The 21,712-nt window shown below is 43.6% G+C and overlaps 1 protein-coding gene across 1 annotated transcript in view; it reads right to left on the bottom strand.

Annotated features, from left to right (window-relative positions):
• LOC122663979 (protein SWEETIE) overlaps nucleotides 1-21,712 on the bottom strand; it is a 157,589-nt gene that overhangs the window by 95,769 nt on the left and 40,108 nt on the right. The window contains exons 13-19 of the mRNA XM_043859648.1: nucleotides 20,577-20,680; nucleotides 5,310-5,442; nucleotides 5,120-5,226; nucleotides 4,769-4,882; nucleotides 4,223-4,390; nucleotides 3,974-4,060; nucleotides 3,704-3,797 (exon numbers count right to left, since the gene is read on the bottom strand). Coding sequence (XP_043715583.1) covers nucleotides 3,704-3,797; nucleotides 3,974-4,060; nucleotides 4,223-4,390; nucleotides 4,769-4,882; nucleotides 5,120-5,226; nucleotides 5,310-5,442; nucleotides 20,577-20,680 — 807 coding nt within the window. The remainder of the gene's footprint in view (nucleotides 1-3,703; nucleotides 3,798-3,973; nucleotides 4,061-4,222; nucleotides 4,391-4,768; nucleotides 4,883-5,119; nucleotides 5,227-5,309; nucleotides 5,443-20,576; nucleotides 20,681-21,712) is intronic.

Raw genomic sequence — 21,712 nt, 5'->3', positions numbered from 1 at the left:
TGGCCAGTCAGTGGCCAGACTAATTAATGAGGTGGACAGTCAGTTGTGAGGTGAGCAGCATGCTTGGTGAGATGGAAGGCATGCACAGGCAGCAGCTGATGAGGTTGACTGCATCCTGACAGTAGATTTCAGGACATTTGGCAGTCGGGTATTTTGGTCCACTTGAAAAATTGGTTAGGTGGCCGAGTGTACAACACATGGATGCATGGAGGACCAGGTGCAGCCATGCCCACAGCCTAGGCGGGCAGCCAAAGCATACATGGCAATCCAGGCCATGCACAGGAGGCTGCAGCCATGCCTGCATGGGTTGCAGGGCAGGTACAGCCTCCAGCCGCACCTGCACAAGACCTGGCCATGGTCGAGAATGCCCGCACAATGCAAGGGCCTTGCCGCCATGCTCACATGGGCACCACACCACAAGGTTCATGAGCAGGCCATGCAAACCCAGCAGTAATGGCAGCATTCTGTTTTGGGAGCTTTACAAGGCATAGTCACATGGAGCAGCTCAGCAGCAGGCACAGAGCAAGAGGGCCATGCGCCTAAGCAGCATGCGGCATGCAGGCACAGAAGACAGCCTCGCATGCATGCTTCGGGCTATGAGCCACACTAGAGAGGAAGCTGAGCAGGTCTTGGTTGCTTAGAAAATCAACTAAGGCACATAGTGCCCAAGTTATGTTTGACCTTATGTCTCAACGAAGGTCAGTTTGCATGCTCTCAAGAAGTCATTTTGCGTCTCAGGGACTGATCAATATATTTCGAAAATCGAGGTATCAAGTTGCAATTTAAGAAAGTTGGAAAGATGCTTGATCAAGAGTCCGCAATAGGACACGGCAACCAGATTCAGATCAGATGGACGAAGAAAGTGCTCACAAGAGATGACATTCTATATGCATGTGCGATAGTTGTGATTAGTGGGTTGCAGGATCTCCTGGTACGCCGCAAAGCACGGAAGTTGAACTCTTATCCGGTATGACACGAGCCTTCCTACACCGCGAGACAATTCTGATTGATTTGATAGTTTCTAGCCTGAGTTCGCCAAGATATCTGTGATTCCTATCACGGGGTGTACAGTTCACCAGCATTTTCTAAAGAGATCTAATGGCTAATAAACGTGCCATTGTAGACCCATGTGGTCCATGTTAGGGTGTGACGCACTAGCACCATAAGACCACGCCAGATTCCATTTTACTGGCCACGGAGTCCAGAACTCTGTTACTTCTGTCAGGGAATCTTCTCAGATCCAACGATCTATAATTCACCCGCCACAAAATCAAGTTATTGACCTGTCATATGTCATGAGTTGCCCTGGAAATTACAAAAATGTCCCTGAAACTTGTTTCAGCCATAACTTGGCCATTTTAAGTCCAAATTGAGAGGAGAAAGTCCCTGTGCAAGGAAGAGCTGTTGTTAGAGCCTCTAAGCCATGGTTTTACAAGAAAAAAGGTAAGATAGGCTTGTGAGGTTATTGGGGAAACATTGATTCCTCTCTATCCGCTTCATTGGTGTAGTTGAAGTCCTATTGAAGACCTAAAGTATTGGTGGGTGCATTGATGAAGACGATGCAATAGAAGAGAGGAAAGGGAAGAGAGAGAGAGAGAAGGAAAGGGTGTTCCTTATGCAAGCACACATTGAAGGTGAGGTTTGGGCATCATTGAAGTGCCCATTGGTGGAGCTGCATAGGGTGAAGCAACCCAAGCTCAAGAAGCCCCAAATCTTGATGGGGAAGGGGTGACGGAGATGGTGTTGAATGCATCAATGTTTCAAGCGTGCTCAAGTCTATATCTATGCTTCAGGGAGCAATCAAACAGTGCAATTACACTGGGAAGGTAATCCACACCTTGCAATTTCCTATTTTGTATGTAGATTGACTGTAGGCCAAGTGTTTGTATAATTGCCCAAGTCAAAGTTGGTGTTGTAGTGGGGGGTATTGCATTGACCATAGTGCTTGTAATTTGGGGAAATTTATAAGCCCATTATTATTATCATATGGGTGTCGAGTGGGGAACTGAACAGAGGGGTGTTGATACATCCCCAGTTGTATGCGTGAAAATCTGAGGTTATTGCCCTTGCCTTTGTATATCAAGGGTTGAAGCAGGAGAGAGTACTCCTGAGTCATTGTAGAGGCTAAAACTCACTACCTGAGTCGAAGCCCTTGCCCTTGTATTTCAAGAGTTGAAGCAAGAGTTGCATCTCCTGGACCGTTGAAGTGCTCAAAATCTAAGTAGTGTATTGGGTATAATAAGAAACCCTAGTTCGGGTGTTACCCCATAGAATTGATGTAGATTCATCAAGTAGGCATACTGCCGAACCACATATATCTCCTGCATTGTGGATGTGATTGCCATATGTATATTGGAGTACTTGTCTGCAGGATAGGTGTGCACACTAGATAGACCTTTCCACAGGAATTGTATGCCTGCCTTGAGAGGAAAGGTGTCACACGTCTGTGTGGTTGTGAACTTGTGATAGCCCGTTAGTGTCTCTGGTGGATTGTGTTGGGAGTGCCAGTAGTAATCAGTGCCACCAAGTCAGCTGTGGGCAGCTTTCTGCATATCAGCTATAAGCAGCAGTGTGTCGGGAGTGCCAATAGTGAGTGCCGACAATGCCAGAAATTAAGGGAACATCAAGGGTGCATTGGAAAAAGTGCCGAAAGCGAATTCGGGAGAACTTTTGGGGAACTTGATTCCCCCCCCCCCTTCAGTGTCAACCCGGGAACAACAGTAAACAATGGATCTGGAACTAATCTTGGAAACATAAGGCATATCTCTCCAAACTCTCAACTCTGAGCTCCCAGGCAGTGTTCACTTCAACTTGTTTATCTAGAGGCCAGAAAAGCTTCAGGTAGTCAACATACCTATGATAAATGGTAAGCGCATAATTTCTTTTCAGTTTAAATTACGGGTACTGGTACCAGCTACATGTCATTTATTTTCTAAGGATTTCTATATCTTTAACATGTATTTATAGGTTCCTGAATCCATATTTTCTCAACTTGCTGAGTAAGTGCCCTGAATAAGTGTCAATTTCTGATTCCCACGTCTGAGTCCATCCAACACTGCAATTCGCAGAAGGAAACTTATTTTCACAGGCTTTCCCTTGGCAGTGGATATTATTAAGATAGATAGTCACTTCTTTCAGCAAGATAATCCACAACCTATTTGACCTTTAGAGAACAGAATAAGCAAGAATTCTGGATAAGTATTTTCATTCAGGAACGCATTACATATTACACTCATCTAAGAAACTGTTATGACTAAACCATGAGATGAGCAAGAAGCATAAGAAAATGGTTTGAAGGTTTTGGTTTTACAGTATCAAATTGAATATATGAGAGATTTCTTGTCCTGATCATCCAAGTGCAAGATTAGCAGTTTGTGATTTGCTGTTCTGTTGCTATTTCCCTTACATCCTGAGTTTCTCCTTTTTGGTTATCTATTTTGTCACTTTAAATCTTAAACAGACATGCAGATCTCTAATAGACATGGTTTCAAGGATCAGGATCAGTGACCAGATCAATTCTGGCCAGTCTCATTCAGAATAGGAATGGATTGCCTGGTCAACTGGCAAGATCAGATGATCCTTGAAACCATGATGTCTTATGAGGTTGAAGAGAACTTCTCAGACTCAAAACATATATAAAACTTCTCTATCTCAAGCATCTGGCTGCTTCAGAAAAGGGTTGTCAAAAAGATGCAGTAATCACCTGAGGAAAACTAGAAAGTTCATTTTCCCACACACAAGGCATCAACCCATCTTTGCCACCTTGAAATGCACGAAGCTCATCCTCAAACCAATCCCTTGTAATTCAGAAAAGTGACAGGAAAAAAATTCTTGTCATTTTCAAACTGATCTCAAAAGAACTTAAAAGTTACTGTAAAGGTTTCCAAAGTAGCAGCCAAAGTTCACAAATGCAATAACACAGTAATGGAAAGACGAAAAGTCACTTCAAGCAATAGGATGAAGATTAAGTCACCTGCCAGGGATCCAAGGACCCAGCCATGCATCTCTCTTGTCCAACAGCAACCTCAAACATGAGCTTTCCTCACACCCAGAAGGATCCCTTTTTTCCAACCATCAAAATAGTGCAAATGACCAATCAGAATATTCATTCAATTTACACTTACATCAAGACAATGATGATTGTCTAATGTCAAATAGTTTGGTTGGGATTAAGATTATCAAAATACTCAGGATGTAATAAGGTAAGATATATAATTGCTACCTGAAAGGAGTGGTACAAATTTGAATAATTTGTGGGTTATCAGTCTTATATGCCATTGGATCAGGAAGGGACTGATAAGCTATCAATGTTCTGATGGTGAAAAGATCCGTTGCAGCTCTCATATTTGGCAGTTGTTTGGCTGCTAGAAAGGATATATATGACAGAGCCCTGCTCTCCATCATAGAATTACATATGCAAATTGATAAATCAGAAGTACACACACACATACACAGAGGCAGAGAGACAAAAGACTTGGGAACAACACATAATAATGAAAACAGAAAATTTAAGGGCAAACCCAGTGCAAGAAGCTCCCACCACTGTGGGGTCTGGGAAGGGTCATAATGTATGCAGCCTTACCCCCGCTTCACAGAGAGGCTGTTTTCCAGAGACTCGAACCTGTGACCACTTGGTCACAATGGAGCAACCTTACCGTTGCACCGAGGTCCACGCTCATAATAATGAAAACAGAACTCAATCCTAATTTTTTCTTAAATCATGGAACAAAACAAAGTCAAAAATATATTTCTGTGAATAAATGATTACCTGCTTAGATATACTACCACTGGCTGAAGTAGGACCCCTTTATCAACGGAGACATTTGGAGAAACAAAGCATCTTATAAATGCTGTCAATGCATCAACTGCAGCAGCCCATACACTATAAAGAGAGAAATGAGCTCAACAAATTGATGTTAGAGAATGAGAAGTCCAACAAATTTGTTTTTTATCTTAGGGAAGATCTGCAACAATGAATTTTAAGAACTGGGAAAACACCCTTTCATAAGAGAAGTAGGCAATTTGTGAAAAAACTCATGAAAACACTAAATCAAGTCAAATGTGGGTAACAATATAACACAATTTAACATAAATGATACAAAAGTAATAACTGTCCAACCTTACTTCAGATGCCAGACTTTCAGCTTGCTTAATTTGATGTTCTGTGTTTCCACTAAAAAGGGAAGCCCAGAGAGACAGGATGTCAAAAACCTGGTCTTCGAGCTCCTACATGCATCAAATAGCAGCTATAACAAAGAAACAAAAGGTGGCAGGCATACCAAGTGAAGGAATTCAAAACGGCTGATTACCTCCTTTGGCATTGAGGATATGAGTGATGCTAAAAGTAACCAACCAGCTTCTTTTTCAGTAGTAGAAGCAACAGGGTTCCTACTTGATTCTGTCAACATTTTCTTTAAAACTTCCAGTACTGATTTGGGCAATCTGTATATAATAATTTCAGATATGAGAACAAAAACCACCAATGCATTTGGTTGGAGTTTAACTAATGTTGTGTACATATTAAACGATCAGAAAAATCTGAATCCATGTTACAACACAAACACAATAATACCATCTGAATATAAAAAATGAAACATTCACCATAAAAAAATGTTTTTGCTTTTTGGATAAGTATCATAAAATAATGTCAAACACTCAAACATGACATGGTACGTAATATGCATCCTATATTTGTGTAAAGTAACCAATATTAGTCAAAACCTTTGGAGTAAACTGCCTGTTTAGGTTGTGAAACTCAAACTTTTTGAGATGATCTCATTATGTATGGAACCATTCCTATATATGTTATAATGCTTAAAGAAACATCCCCTGAAGTATAATTTTAAAATATGTAAAATTTTCCCATAATTTACCTCATTTCTATTATTTTATCAGATTTTCCCTTGATTTTCCCTGATTTTGAGGAAATATTTCCCTTTTCCCAAGGCTCAAAACCCCCATCCTTGGGGATTTCAAGTACCAAAACTCTATAGAAACTGCTAAGACATTAAAATCACATCAGCGCTACCAAAACTATCCAGAAATCTTACAATATATGGCATGCTTAGTGCTTTCCCTTGTCTTTCAAATTAAGTAATGATTGTATTCATGAGTAAAAACAATTTGCTGGCGAGCGAGAAACAACTGTACATGTATCTAACTCCCAGCAATACAATCCAAATTAATTAAAAAAGAAAGAATACATATAACGCAAAACTTGACAATATATCTGTCCATTCCCCCATATCCGGACAATTATCCTCTCAGGTTCCCTGCCCGGTACAGTTCCCTAGTGCCTCTAATAAGAGGGGGGTGAACCCCACCCGGGCAGGGGATAAGGTGGTCATTTCCGCCCACCTATGAGAGGAACCGTACGAACTGTACCGGGCAGGAAACCTGAGAGGATAAGGATCCTATTTGGTTGGCAACAAAAAGTATACGCCCTCCATCTCACAAAGCCTGTCCATTTTTGACAAATTAACAACTAATACTATTCAAAGTTTTCAAAAATATCCCCTCATAGCCTCTTCACTGTTCATTTAATTTTTTATTTTAAGCTTTAAGGAAACACTTAACAAAGGGGAGTTTTCAATAGAATTAAATGTATTAAATGCTAAAATGGATGAAGAATTTGGAACATAGGAAAACTCCAAACAGGATGGTCTTTGCTAGACAGAGGGAATATTAGATTTGAAATATATACCAGTGACACAAAATACGAATGAAGCTGAGGACTCAACGTAAGGCAAAAACGAAAAAGAAACAAAATAAAATCCAACACAAGAAACGACTCCCAATAACCATGTTACTAAGTGAAGTTAGAGAATGAGAAGAAACGAAGAGAGATAAGGGGAAGAGCTCACTTTGTTTTTTTTTTTTAACCCGAACTTCCCTGGGACCTGGGCCAGTCCCAAAGCTTTTATTAATTCAGCAAAGAATAAAGAATACAGGGGGGTACATTCCACCTTACCCCAGCCCAAGCAGCAAAGCTCTCACACTCAAAGACCGAGCCTAGCCCACCCTTACAATAAAGACACTATGGAAGACACTCTATATCCTAAGTATCGGCAGGCCCTCCCTGTCCTCCCTAATAATACCTTGAAAAACACCCAAAGGCATATTGTCAGGCTGGAAGGTGACAGAAGACCCAGTTTCACAAGCTTGCTTGGCCAAACAATCAGCTGCCCTATTGCTCTCCCTAAAGGCAAAAGCCACCATAGCCTTTGAAGAAGCAATCAGCACCAAAACCTCATTAAACCAATACCACCCCTTCCACAGGCTACACCTCTTCTGGTTTACCAGTCTAACCGTGGAGGCAGAATCTGAATTTACCACCACATCATTGAAACCTATCTCCTGGCACAGGCGTAGGCCATCTCTTAAAGCCCTCAGCTCCGCTATTGAGTTAGTGCACATCCCATAAAAGTTTGCGAAAGCTGCCAGGACAGCTCCACCTGTATTCCTAATAACTCCTCCCCCCCCCCCCCCATCTCCAAGGTTGCCCAGACAAGCCCCATCCACATTAAGCTTAACAGAAAAGAATGGGGGACACCAATAAACTGGGAGAGGACGAGCAATCTTTGCTGGCGTAGCCACAAGACCCAAACACTGCAGGATTAAGCTGTCTCTAGAAGACCCCCGTCTGCCAACCTTAGCAGGTTTTGGGAGCTCTCTCACCCAGGAATTAATGCGCATAATAATCGTGGCCGCAGGGCGCCTAGGCTCCCCATGCCTCCTACTGTTTCTTTCCTTCCAGAGTTCCCAGACAATCAAAGAAGGTAGTAACCCTGTAATAAAAGCACTAAGGCAGTGGCAGCTTACCAATCCCTGCCCAAGAGAAATCCTACTTCTGACGTCCTGGGAAGAGAGAGCCTCAATGTCAAACAAACGGGAGAAGTAAGCCCAAACCTTGGTGGCTGTACCACCAGAAACCAAACAATGATCTATCGTCTCTCTCTTTGAGTTCCCACAACAGAAACCCCTGGACGCCAGGGGAATCCCCATCGACATTAAGGAATCATCTGTTGGTATTTTACCATTCAACAGTTGCCAAGAGAAAAAAGCCACTTTCACAGGGAGGGATGGGTTCCAAATCTATTTAGCATAGGAAACAGCTAGTGACACACTCCTTATTTCGTTCCACTGATTTAGTCGAGAAACAGCCATCACTTGCCGGGGCCCACACCAAAACATCTTCCCTATCAAAAAGGTGAAAATTACCTAAAATAATGACATTCCTTTAAGCGTCCTCCTTCCACGAGTCGTCCTCCTCCAGCGCATCCTTTAAGCGCAAGTCCACATCAACCAGGAGACCATTGTCCACCGCATCAATCAACGGACCAGCCCCAGACCAATTGTCCAGCCAGAAGAAGACGTTCCCAGTGCCAATCAACCACCGTGACCTGTCCAACAGCAGCCCCTTATAAGCCAGGGCATTCCGCCACGACCTCAAGCCTACCCCCTATGACTCAGCCAAAGACACATGAAGGCCTTTGAAGAACTTGGCTCTGCCCGCTCCAAAGAGATTGATCCGCCAAGACCCTCCACAAACCCTTAAGCCTCAGCGAGAGACCAACATCCTCCAGCAGCCTAACCCCTAGGCCCCCTTCCTCCAGCGGCCTACACACCTTCTGCCAACAAACCCAGTGCTTTCGCTTTCCCCAATCCGTACTTCCCCAAAGAAAGTCAGCAAAGATGCCATATAACCTCCGCAAGACAGCTTTAAGGGGGTCCAACATGGCAAGAACATGGATCAGGATGAAGAGAGAATATGCTTCAAGAGAGTGACCCGACCCATAGCAGAAAGGAGCCTCCCCTCCACCCTGCAACCTTGTTACAAATCTTTTCAACCATACCATCGAAGAAACTAATCCTTAACCTTCCACAGTGAAGAGCGGCCCCCAGATAAGTGATTGGCAAGGCCTTCCGCGAGAACCTAATAACCATCCCCACCATCCTGGCTTGAGCCGGCGAGGTCCTGGCACCTAACACAAAACAGCTCTTCAGCTTATTAACCAGCTGTCCAGAAAAAGCCTCATACCTGCTGAGAAAGCCCATAATTTGCCTTAGGGAACTCTTTAACCCCCTAGAAAAGATTATAGTGTCGTCTGCAAAAAGACAATGAGAGATCCCCGGGCACCCTCTAGGTAGTTTGAAGTAGGAAGCATGCCCTTCAACAAATAACTCCTTAATCCCCCTGCTAAGGACCTCCTCTGCCAAAATGAAAAGAGCCGGCGATAATGGATCCCCCTGCCTCACACCCCTGGTAGACTTGAAAAAACCAGACTACTTGCCCCCCAGAACAATAAAGAACCAACAATTCTCGACCGTCTTCTTGACCAGGTTGATTCAATCCCTATAAAACCCAAATTTAGAGAGAACCATCCACAGGAATTTCCATTCCAGCCGGTCATAGGCCTTAGCCATATCCAGCTTGAGAATCACATTTCCTCCCCTAGCCTTCCTGTTCAGCTCTTGAGTGACCTCTTGCACAATGGAGATGTTGTCATGAATGCACCGACCCTGTATGAAAGCACCCTGTTCCTCCACCACCAGGGATGGCAGAAGCCCTGCCAGCCTGGATGTAATGATCTTGGCAATAATCTTATAGGAGAAGTTGCACAGGTTACTGGGCCTCAAATCCGCCATCACCTCTGGATTTTCTTTTTTCAGAATCAGAACCAGGTTGGCAAAGGTAAAGCTCCTAAGAAGAGCACCACCTTCAAAAAAGTCCTTGACAGCAGCCCACACATCATTACCCACCACATCCCAACATGACGCAAAAAAGTGCCCCGAGAACCCGTCAGGGCCTGGCGCACTGTCATAGGACAAGGCAAAGACCGCTCCCTTCACCTCCTCTACCGAGGGAGTTTCCAGTAGAGAGGTATTATCAGCCTCTGACACCACCGTTGGGATTAAGGAAAGCAGCCCCTCGTCCACCAAACAACCCTGAGAGGCAAAAATGCCCGAAAATTGCCGTACAGCCTCAGCCTACACCACCTCCACATCAGAAATCCAGACACCATCTACCCCTTTAATTCTCTGCACGCCTGCCATTCTTCTCCTGACATTGACCATGGAGTGAAAGAACTTTGTGTTTCGATCCCCTTCCGTTGGCCAAGTGACTCTGGATTTTTGCTTCCAAAAAATCTCCTCCTGCAGATCTTCCCTAGCCGCCCCAAGAGCAACTCTAGAGTCATCATCAGCCCGCATATCAAACTCCGTTTCAGCCTTACTTACCGTATCCTCTGCATCCCCAACCCTCTGATGTATGTTGCCAAAGACCTCCTTATTCCATCTGCGGAGAGCACTACGAAGCCCTTTGAGCTTCAAAAACAAAACACACAGGAGCGTGCCCAACACAGGCTTTTCCCACTACCTCTTGACAAAATCCTAGAACTCTGGGTACCGGAGCCACATCTGCTGAAATTTAAAGCCGGACACAAGGCGGTGGGCATCCACCCCGAAGGAAAGAACAATCAGGGCATGATCTGAACAGGACCTATTAAAGTGAGTCACCGAGTACCTGCTAAAAGAACTCACCCAAGCCGTGTTCACCAAAAACCTGTCCAGCCTAGCCATCACCTTGCCTGCACCGGCCTGATTGTTGGACCAGGTGAAAATGTTGCCAGCATATCCCGCATCAATGAGAGCTGCCCTGTTTAAGAAACTTCCAAAGTCCTCCAAAGATAAGGAACATGCCGGGCTTCTGCCCGCCTTTTCCAAGGAAGACGTCACAACATTAAAATCACCCCCATATCCCAAGGCAAAGAGACAGAATGAGAGTAAGCCTCAAGACTCTCCCACAACTCTCTCCTCTCTACCCTCGAACAGAGGCCATGGACAAACGTAAGAACAAAAGAGCCTGCGCTACCCCCCAAACATTCCAAAGTTACGTACTGACCATGTTCTTCCACCACCCTAGCTTGTAGCGTCGATCTCCAAAAGACCCACAGCCTGTCCGAAGTGTGAACCGAGTACATCCCAATTCTCCTCATCCCTACTCGCGCCTTAGATACCTACGCTTTTGGTTCAGCCACCGCCACCATGTCCACCTTATGCAAGCTCACAAGTGTTTTCAACCGCCTACTCATAGGCTTGTTTCCAATTCCCCGGGCATTCCAAAAGATGCAACTCATTTATCATTGCTTAAGGAGTCAACTGCCGACCTCATTGATCTCGTGACACGCCATTGAGCCCCTTCCAATGCCTTCTTGCCAGTCTTGGCTTTCTTAATCTTCTTCCGCCTATACACCAAGGCTGAACTGAGAAACGCAGCCCGCGGCTGCAGTCGCTTCCTAACACAACGAACACCTGGTGCTAATTCAACGTGCGCCTCTTACAGCCTCTCGACACCTGGTGCTGATTCAACGTGCACCTCTGACAGCCTCTCCACCATTCTATTAACCCTCCAAGGGAGTGTGGCCTTGAAGACCCTGAGATTTTCCACCAACGCCTCACAGATTACCTCCACTGGCGCTGAAACCGACATATGCCAATCGTCCTTCGATCCAGCTGGAGCGGCCCCCCCCTTCAAAGAAAGGCATAGAGAAATCACAGAGAGAAGACGAACGAGCATTCTCCTTGCCCTTGCCAGCCACACCCACTGCCCTACCCGCCCCCAGCTGGAATTCCATCTCCACAACGGCCCTGCCCACATCGACCCCCTCACTGTCAGATTCCAAAACCTAAGTCGCCTTACCTGGGAGTTCACCCTCTTCTAAACAACTAGGTGCAACACCCCCACCTGCGACAACAGACTTCTCCCCGCTGGTAACAATCGCAACTACCTGACCCTCCGAAAGTGCCACCGCATCAGCTGCAACAGTACACACCAAAGCTTGCTTCTCCACTGCCGACGGTTCCACAGATCTCCATCGACCACCCCTCCGTCGAGGAACCCCAGCAAGTCCCTGACCAGCAGAGCCCCATCCCTCTCTAGCACCCCCAGACGATGTTCCCTCTCCACGCGGAATGTAGACACCATCGCGATTCCAGCCCTCCTCTAGCACCTCTGTCGCCGCTGCTCCAACAACGTTGGTCGCAACCGCCGCTCCCAGAGTCGCAGTGTCAATACGAGCTCCGGCAGGCCTCTGCCTCTACGTCTTTCTGCACACCTCCTTTAAATAACCAATCTTCGAACAAGCGACACAATAGGAAGGCAGCCTCTCATACACCACAGCCTGGTGCAACCCATTAGCACCATAGCCAACCCAAACTTTCGCCGGCAAAGAAGCTCGCAAATCCACCTCTACATAAACACGGGCTGCCACCATGCGCGTGCAGTTTGCCGTAGCCCCATCCACCTTCAAGACCCTGTCAACAATCCCTGCAATGGACCTCAAAAAGTTCCCCTGGTGCAGATTCACCGCCAACCCCGGCAACGAAATCTACACCGGCACCAAGGGAGACTCCCAAGTCCCAACCGAGACGAAGTCCGATGTCCACTTCATAAAGCGAAATAGAAAACCCTAGATATGCATCTGTTCCTTCATCCAAACCTTGACGAAATCTGCCTAATCAGTAAAGCGCAGCAGCACATGCCGAGGGTCGAGAGTCGAGACAACCACATCACCCTACAAGTGCAATGTCTTTTGAATGGCCTCCTTGATCACAAACAGCGATGGCTTCCCATAACTGCACTTGGCAACAAGAACAGTAGCAAAATCCCTTTCCGACAGTTCCAACTCCTCTTTGGAGAAGAAGACCGCTGGACACCCAAAGAAGGTCGAGGGCTTTTTAATCTCCAAGGCAACAGGTGGCAATGTGAACGACCTAGTCACCACGGAAGCATAGGACGCAGTCCCACCTTCATCAATCCCAATACGAGGTGGAGGACCAGGGAACCGATCCTCCCTAGGAGGAGCCACCATGCGCAAAACCCACGTGAACACCAAACCCTAATCGTGCGCCACCAGAGCTAATCGTACGCCAACCAGGGGAAGAGCTCCCTTAGTCATGAGTATTCTATTGATCTCATAAAGAATAAGATATACAAGAGAAATATAGGGTTAGAGGCAAAAAAGTAAAACTACCCTATATAAATTTAGGCGCTAATCCCGAGAGCCTTCTTAGCTCGCACACTAATATCTAACACTCCCCCTCAAGCTGGAGCATATATATCTATCATGCCCAGCTTGTTACAAATATAATCAATTCACCCACTACCCAAAGGCTTTGTAAACACATCTGCCAGTTGCTCTCCAGTTCTAACATGACTAGGAAGAATTAACCCATTCTGCATCTTCTCACGAATAAAATGATAGTCCACCTCAATATGCTTCGTCCTCTCATGAAATACAGGATTGGAAGCAATATGAACTGCTGCCTGATTATCACACATAGTTACATGGGAACTGAAACTTTACAACCCAATTCAAATAAAAATTGTTGTATCCACATTAACTCACTTGTCAAGTGTGCCATAGTTCTATATTCTCATTCAGCACTAGAACGGGCTACTACACTCTGTTTCTTTCTTTTCCAAGAACCAAGGTTTCCTCCAACAAATGTGCAGTACCCTGTAGTCGATCTCCTATTAGTTGGAGACCCTGCCCAATCAGCATCCGAAAATCCTTCAACTCTGTTGTGACCATGATCTCGATACACTATTCCTCTACCTGGAGCCTTTTTTAGATATCGTAGAATACAAATAACTGATTAATTGCATCCCAATGAGAGGTCCGGGGAAAAGGTATCCAGATAATCAACACCATACACCTGTGCATACCCCTTCGCCACAAGTCTTGCTTTCAAACAAGCAAGAGAACCATCAGTGTTAACCTTCACAGCATATACCCACCTACAACTAATAGCAGTCTTCCCTGGGGACAGCGGAACAAGTTCCCAAGTCTGATTCACATCTAAGGCCGACAACTCTACTTCCATAGTTATCCTCCAACCAGGACTTGATAATGCATCAGTCACAAACTTAAGAAGGGGATGGGAATCACCCACAGTAGACAAAAAAAAGGGAAAGGGGAGGATAAACCAGAATATGAAACATAATTAGAAATAGAGGAAGATCAAGATCAGAAACAACAAGGTTAGCTGGAGAAGGAAGCTCATCAGGACCTGCGGTGGAGGAAGACATGATAGAGTTCGCAGTTATAGGAGGGGCAGCAGTTACCTTCGGATGGCGGCTGTAAACCTGGGTAACAGGAGGCCATTGAAGTGGAGCAGCTGGACCAGAACCCTGTGGCAATGGAGACTGAATAATGTAAATGGGAAAACTATCATCTAACTCGTATGCATTGACTGGTTCAGCATGATATGGAGTGGATTCAAAGAAAGACACATCAGCTGTGATAAAATATTTGTGCAACACAGGAGAATAACATTGGTAACCCTTTTGGGTATGTGAGTAACCAAGAGAGATGCATTTAAGTGCCTTAGGATCCAACTTGGACAGCCTTGGTCGATGATCATGAACAAAACAAACACAGCCAAATATGCGAGGAGGCAAGAGAAACAGTGGTTCAGTAGGAAATAACAAAGAATGAGAAATGCCACCCTTCAAGATGGAAGATGGCATGCGATTAGTAAGATAACATGCTGTCAAAACAGCAGCAGCCCAAAAAGATTTAGAAACTTGCATCTCAAACAGCAGAGAGCGAGTAACTTCCATTAAATGTTTATTCTTCCATTCAGCCACACCATTTTGTTGGGGTGTGTGAGAACAAGAAGACTGATGGATAATACCATGTTGAACCATAAATGCAGAAAATGGGGCAGAAAAATACTCTTTGGCATTGTGACTACGCAAAACTTTCACGCATGCACCAAATTGATTCTGAAGTTAAGAAACAAAGGCACGGAAAATAGAGAATAACTCTGAACGATTTTTTATTAAATATAGCCATGTAACTCTTGAATAATCATCAACAAATGTAACAAAATATTTAAAACCCAAACTAGAAGAAACTGGACAGGGACCCCAAACATCCGAATGTACTAAATAAAATGGACTAACAGATCTTTTATTGACTCTAGGGGGATAACTTACACGAAGAAATTTCCCAAACTGACAGGACTCACATTCAAGACTGGACAAAGACACAAAACTAGGATCTAATTTCTTAAGACTTTCCAAAGAGGGATGACCAAGCCGGCAATGTATCTGATGGGGGGGAAGCAACACTGGAGCAAGCGACCGATTGAGTATCTTTAAGTAAATACAGCCCCCTTGACTCATGTCCACTACCAATCATCTTCCTCGTTGCAAGATCTTGAAAGATACAAGAATCAGGATAAAAAGTCACAGAACAGTTAAAGGCTTTGGTCAATTTACTGACTGACATAAGATTAAAAGGAAAATTCGGCAGATAGAAGGAAAATTAGGAAGATAGAGAACAGAGAATAATGATAGAGATGAACTAAGACAAACAGTGCCAGTCCCTTTAACCTTTGCTCAAGTCCCATCAGCTAAAGTAACACAAGAAGATGAAGAGGACAAGGAAGAAAAAAGACCTGACATCCCAGACATGTGATCGGATGCCCCTGAATCAATGATCCACGAATGGGAGGTAGCAGAAAGACATGCAGTTGCATTACCTGTCCTCACCAGAGTAGCAGTGGAAGAAGTGAGCTGTGAAATCTGGAACTGAATGTATGTTGCAAATTCCTCCTCTGACATGACCACAACCTTGCCCTCAGAGGGTTGAGACGGAGGAACTGAATCACTACTAGTGGTAGAATTAGCAAACTGTTGAGTTGCAGGTTTCCCATGAAGCTTCCAGCAAAATCACTGAATGTGACCAGGTTGACCACAATGATGACAAATTCTTACACCCAAACCATCCAAAGTAGTATCAGATTGGCCAATACCCTACTGAGTTTGGCCCCTTCCTGTGCCTCGACCACCACCACGGCCAGCTCCACGATTTCCACCATCTCCATGGGCACCCACACCAGCCCCTGAGTGAGACACTAGGGTAGAACTCTCGGCTATAGGCGTGGCATCACTAGAAATCTCACGGGAAACTCGAAGAACTCGAGAAAAGGTATCCGTGAGTGAAGCAACAGTTTCACTACCAAGAATCTGTGACCGAACTGACTCAAACTCCTGGCCCAGTCCTCCCAAAAATCCCATAGCAGCCAACTGCTCTCTTTGAGTCTGCATTGTTTCACATCTGAAGTAATAGGGAGAAGTGAGTTTAACTCCTCGTACATTCTCTTGAAATCAGCAAAGTATTGGGTGATAGACCGTCCCTTTCTCTCAGTCCGGTAGAACTCCTGAGACAACTCATTTATGCGGGATAAGTTGTTTTGACCTGAATACAAAACATCCAAATACTCCCATAATTCTTTCACAGTGTCGATGTGAGTAACCAAATCTACTATATGGTTCTCCATCGAATTCAACATCAGCCCAAGTATCCGAGCATCAATAGTATCCCAAGTTGGATCATCAGCAGCTCTAGTTCCAGTCAAGTGAGCCTGCTAGTCACAACCTGTCAATACAAGGTTCACAATCTTCCTCCATTGCTGGAAATTTATGATACCCTCAAGTTTCTTTTCTGTGATTCGATTGGAGGATGAGAAAACCACCTCCATAACCACTGCATTCTTCTATCATCATCTCCCATATTTTCCCTTCTTGAAATTTCCACCAAAATCTCCAAAACTTTAACCAGTATTTAATCAAACCATAGTTGTCACATCGTCACAGCGATCAAAGTCGGTGGAGGGGTCTCTAATCGATATATCGACATGTCGCCCACCATGGCGATGTCGACCATGTTTTATTTTTTATTTTCTCTATTTTTCATGTCATTTAGTATGCTATAATATACACCCTATAACATCAAAAATCAGTGAATAAACCTAATAAACAGCCCATCTAAACCCAAAAAAAAAAATATTTGCTGATGTGAATAACTGAATATGTGCTTGCTGCTGTTGGTGTTGCTTTAACAAAAAAAAAAATTTTGCTCTAAATGTGTCAATAACAAGAGAGTGGTGATTCTGTTTCTGTAAATATATAAAGTCTCAACACTTAAGGGGAAGTGGCAGTGCTGAAACCAAAATATCAAATAGAATCTTCAATGGCTCAAGCTGGCAAGCTGCTACAAAGTACAAACAACTAACAACTTAAAAAAAATTCCCAGAAATTGCACGATTTGCAGGTGGCGGTAGAGAGGAAATCAGCTTTGTTTGCAAACTCCAACTCACAGCAAGAGAGGTATTACGGCTTAAGATTCTGGGGTTCAGGTCACCCAGTGCATGTGGGTTAAGATTTAAGAAGGAATGATCAAGCATAGTTCACAACCGTGGGGAACTGTTGTGAACCAGAACAGGGGATGGATAAAAGGAGAAACCAGAAAAGAATGACAGAAAACAACCGTGAGGAACTGTTGTGAACCAGAACAGGGGGGATAAAAGGAGAAACCAGAAAAGAAGAAGAAGAATGAAAGAGGAGGCAGAACAAGGGATGGATAAAAGGAGAAACCAGAAAAAAATGACAGAAAAAACCCCTCTGTCGAGTGTCGACTCTCTCTTGCTCTGTCTCTTTCTGCATGTGTGTGTGTGTGCATGAGTGAGTGAGAAGAAGAAGAAGAACTTTAGTTTAGCATAGAGTTGCTTGCCGGAGGACTGGGAGCAGAAGAATAAGAAGAAGAAGTGAAGAACTACCAAATAAAAAATAAATAAACAATTACTTACCGGAGCCGACGAAGGAGGCCGCTGGACTGCTAGGAGAACTTGCCGGAGCCGATGAAGGAGGCCGCTGGACTGCTGAAGAGAACTGCCGGAGCTCGAAGAGGTGAAGTAGCGTCTCTTCCTTCTAACGACTCTCTCGGTCTCTCCTTCTCTATTGAGACTTTAGTCTTTTCGATTTCTAATTTTCCATTAGGGATTTAGGGTATAGGCATTATTAGTCTTCTTTTTTTTTCTTTTTCTTTTTTGTTTTTTGTTAGTGTGTATTGCAGGTGTAACTTTTCCAATTAACATTAAGATAAAAGCATCATCTTTTAAAAGGTTTAAAAAAAAATAATTATTATAAAAAATTACAGTTTTTACACTTGATCAATAATAACGGCCGATATGGCCATATATCGTGGTATGGAATCCAAATCGACACCATGGAGGCCATATTGGTCGATATGCTAACATATACCATATCGTTGGTTGATATGTATATTATTCTAGCGATATGACGCCATGGCGACACCATGACAACTATGAATCAAACACACAATAGACAATCTGCTGCTACTCAACTTAGCAAAGAAAACACTACTCACCAATCGAATCACCACAAAGGGTCACAAAATCACACAAACTTCAAAATCACCAAGCAAACCTCATCAAAACTTCAAAATCACCAAGCAAACCACCATAAAATCACACTAAGACCTTGCGGCAATCAAAACTACACATATACTTCAAAACCAGCAAGCAATATTTCCACAAAAGTACACTATTACCTTGCTGTAGTTACCACTGCACATAGAACAGCAAACTATCAAGCAAATCTCCAGCCGAACTTCAAAAACAGCAAGGAAATAGCATTCCAGTAACCTGCCGCCATTAAACCTTCCATAAAACCACCATAAAACCCTTTGAAATCTGCTCTGGTGTTGGAATAGGAGCAGATTTACATCATTATCGCCTAAACTCAATCCGCAGCCAAGAATAAACAAAAAAAAAAGGGTGAAATCACCCCTGTGCTGAAGTTCGCAACCCCTGGTTAAGAGAACCAGAAATCACAGAAAAAGAAGAGACAAAGAGGGAAGAAAAGAAAAGGAGTATTGCGCAAGCTGTGCTCTAGTTCAATGGATCAGCTCTGACACCATGTCACTAAGTGAAGTTAGAGAATGAGAAGAAGAAGAAGAGAGATGAGGGGAAGAGCTCACTTAGTCGTGAGTATTCAATTGATCTCATAAAGAATAAGATATAAATGAGAAATATAGGGTTAGGGGTAAAACAGTAAAACTACCCTATATAACTTCAGGCGCTAATCCCGAGAGCCTTCTTAGCTCACACACTAATATCTAACAAACCAAACCACCAAGGCCCTGACACTAACTAAAATTTACTCGGGCTACCAACAACCTAAGCTGAACCCGCCACTCCTCTAAACAGATAGAGCAAGTGTCTGTGGCATGACAAAATCAACTACATTCCCACCACTCCCCAAAGAAAACCTCAGCCAGCTACTTTTGCAAATCCCATCAAACAATCACCAAGGAATTAGAACTAAGGGAAGAGACAATTACCAAGGATGTAAACCCTCCCACCCTTTCTTAGTTGTGTCTCCCTCCGTCCCTCTTCTGCTAACTGCTGACCCAGTTATCCCTTCATTGAATACCATTTGGGGTATCAGAAAAAAAATCATTCAGCTAAGATCTAAAGTTGGGAATAATTCGAAGGTAAGATTTTTGAAAGACTTTTGGGCTGAGATTTGCCTTTGCTAGGGTACTTAACCTTTAATCCTTTATCTGGTTTTGCAAAAAAATGCATCGATACTGCAGCATATAGAACTATGTGATGGTGCACTCTAGAGCCTGTATGACCATAGTTGTCATGACGTCTAGGCAACCCAAGGCGTTGGAGGGTACCTGGACCAAGGCGACTAGGTGCCTGCCTAGGTAACCAAGGAGACCAAGGCACCTGGACGCCAAGGCGTCACGCCTAGGCGGTGCCTTGACAACTATGTGAATGACGATTGCTGAGGGATGAACATCATCCCTGTAGACCTTCTGTCTCCAGCAACGAACTAGGAAAATCCAGAATTCAGAAGTTAAGCCCTATGAATGCGTTCCTATGAGATCATACATCCAGCGCAAGCCAACTTCCATGGCACTGCGCATCATTATTTCCCTTCCCGTCAATTTCCTAGCTTACAGAACATACCTTCTAATTTCCTACTATCAATAAAATAAAATAGAGAAGAACGAATGCAAAATAGAAAAAACAATTCCTGTATCCTACTGGTTCCTACACAACATGCACCCATTTCAGATACAGGATTATCTACCCTCAAGGTTCTAAAACTTGGTCTCGACCAGGTCGAGTTTTCCGAGATCTCGACAGTGTATTTTTTTTTTTGTGTTTCGGAATTATGTTTCGGTGGGCATATGGCCATAGTTGGCTCCGAAACTTTAAGGTAAGCTTGTTTTAGGCTTAATAAACATATTTAAAGGTTCAAATTGAAGGGAAAAAAACACTCAATTCTTAACTCCCAAGTCCCAACAATACAATACTATGACTCTATGAGTACTAAGGAGGTTGAGATTCTCGAAATATTCGAGATTTCACCGAGATGTCTCCGAGATTTCTCGAAATATTCGAAATATCGGTCGAGATTTTCAAGATTTGACATTTTTGTGTTTCGTTTGCTATCTCGTCTCGACTAGCTCACGTTTACCGAGGTTTCCGAGATCTCGGCGAGATTTTGAACTATGTCTACCCTTCACTGAGAATGTGGGTGACTCTCACAAATAAAAAATTCAAGAAAATGCATGAATGAAACAATTTACATAATCAAATGATGAATAACAAAGAATTTCTTTCAGATATCAGCCACCCTAAATGAGAAGGAAAAATGAAAATGGAGGAAAAAAATTGGACCTTACCTTGCTGGATAACCAAGAGGTAGCTTTGGAGAAATAGATACTAAAGCTGCCAAAACTGTGGCTTGTCCATGCAATGAATCAAGTTCAACTTTGAAATTGCCACCCTAAAAGACAATATATAACATGGTCTTCAATATCTTAACAAAAAAAATCCTCCACCCACTAAAACCACAATGAGACAAGCAACTTACATTTATTAATTTCGAAGGACAATCAATTTTATTAGATATAACGAGATCCAGTACATGAAATACAATGGATGACACTAGCAAGCTCCTCTTTCATAATTCTGAATACCCTATACTGATGCAGTTACATGATGGATTAACTAGAGGGTTATTATTGTAATTTTCTTTTGGGCAAGAGATGCTGACTGGTCGTGTAACACCTGCATCAGTGCAGGGGCCAATAAGAGTGCGCAGGAGCATTTGACTGAATGGGATTTTTAGTTCACTGGGGGCTGAACAGTAATTTAGCGTGATCCTATGATTGGCTCAGGAACCACGCGACCAGTTAGCATTCTTTTTCCCTTTTCTTTTTATAATTTTATTCCTGTTGTTGGAGTCGCATGAGATAGGCTAGCTAGTTTTGAATTCCAATTTCAGTTTTAGAGTTTGAATAGGACACTTTCTGTTGTATATGTAACCCAGACCATCAACATAGTTCAGAACTGGAATGAAGTGTTTTTTTTATACCATTGCTGCCAAGAGCTGTGGTGCGCAAGCCTGTTTCCTCACCTCTGATCTTCTATTCTCTGTTACAGATTAGTTCCTACTGTATCCCCCCCTCTTTCCCTTGCAATAATAACTCTCTTAACTTGTTTCCTTCCCTTTCCTATTCTTCTTCTTCATCTTATTCTCTTCAGTTATTGCCTGTGTTGATTATATTGTTCCTTTTCTGATACCACCATAATCACTAGGCTGAAGGAAACCAACAGAACTCAGTCGAAATCTCACAGGTTGGACTGAGATTTGAGGGTGATCTTTCCCACCCTAAGGCGACCCAGGTTGTACATCCTAAGGTTTAAAGACGGCCTGAAGTAGGAATTCTAAGGTTCAGTTTCAGATCTGGAATTTCCTTTCCACCCTTGAAGTCCTCTCTAGACGTATCCAATCCAATACCAACCATGATGTAAA

The sequence above is a fragment of the Telopea speciosissima genome, chromosome 6, assembly GCF_018873765.1.
Source record: "Telopea speciosissima isolate NSW1024214 ecotype Mountain lineage chromosome 6, Tspe_v1, whole genome shotgun sequence".
In the NCBI taxonomy this organism is placed as follows: Eukaryota; Viridiplantae; Streptophyta; class Magnoliopsida; order Proteales; family Proteaceae; genus Telopea; species Telopea speciosissima.
The sequence above is the reverse complement of the archived record's forward strand: the minus strand, read 5'-3'. Positions and strand labels throughout refer to the sequence as shown.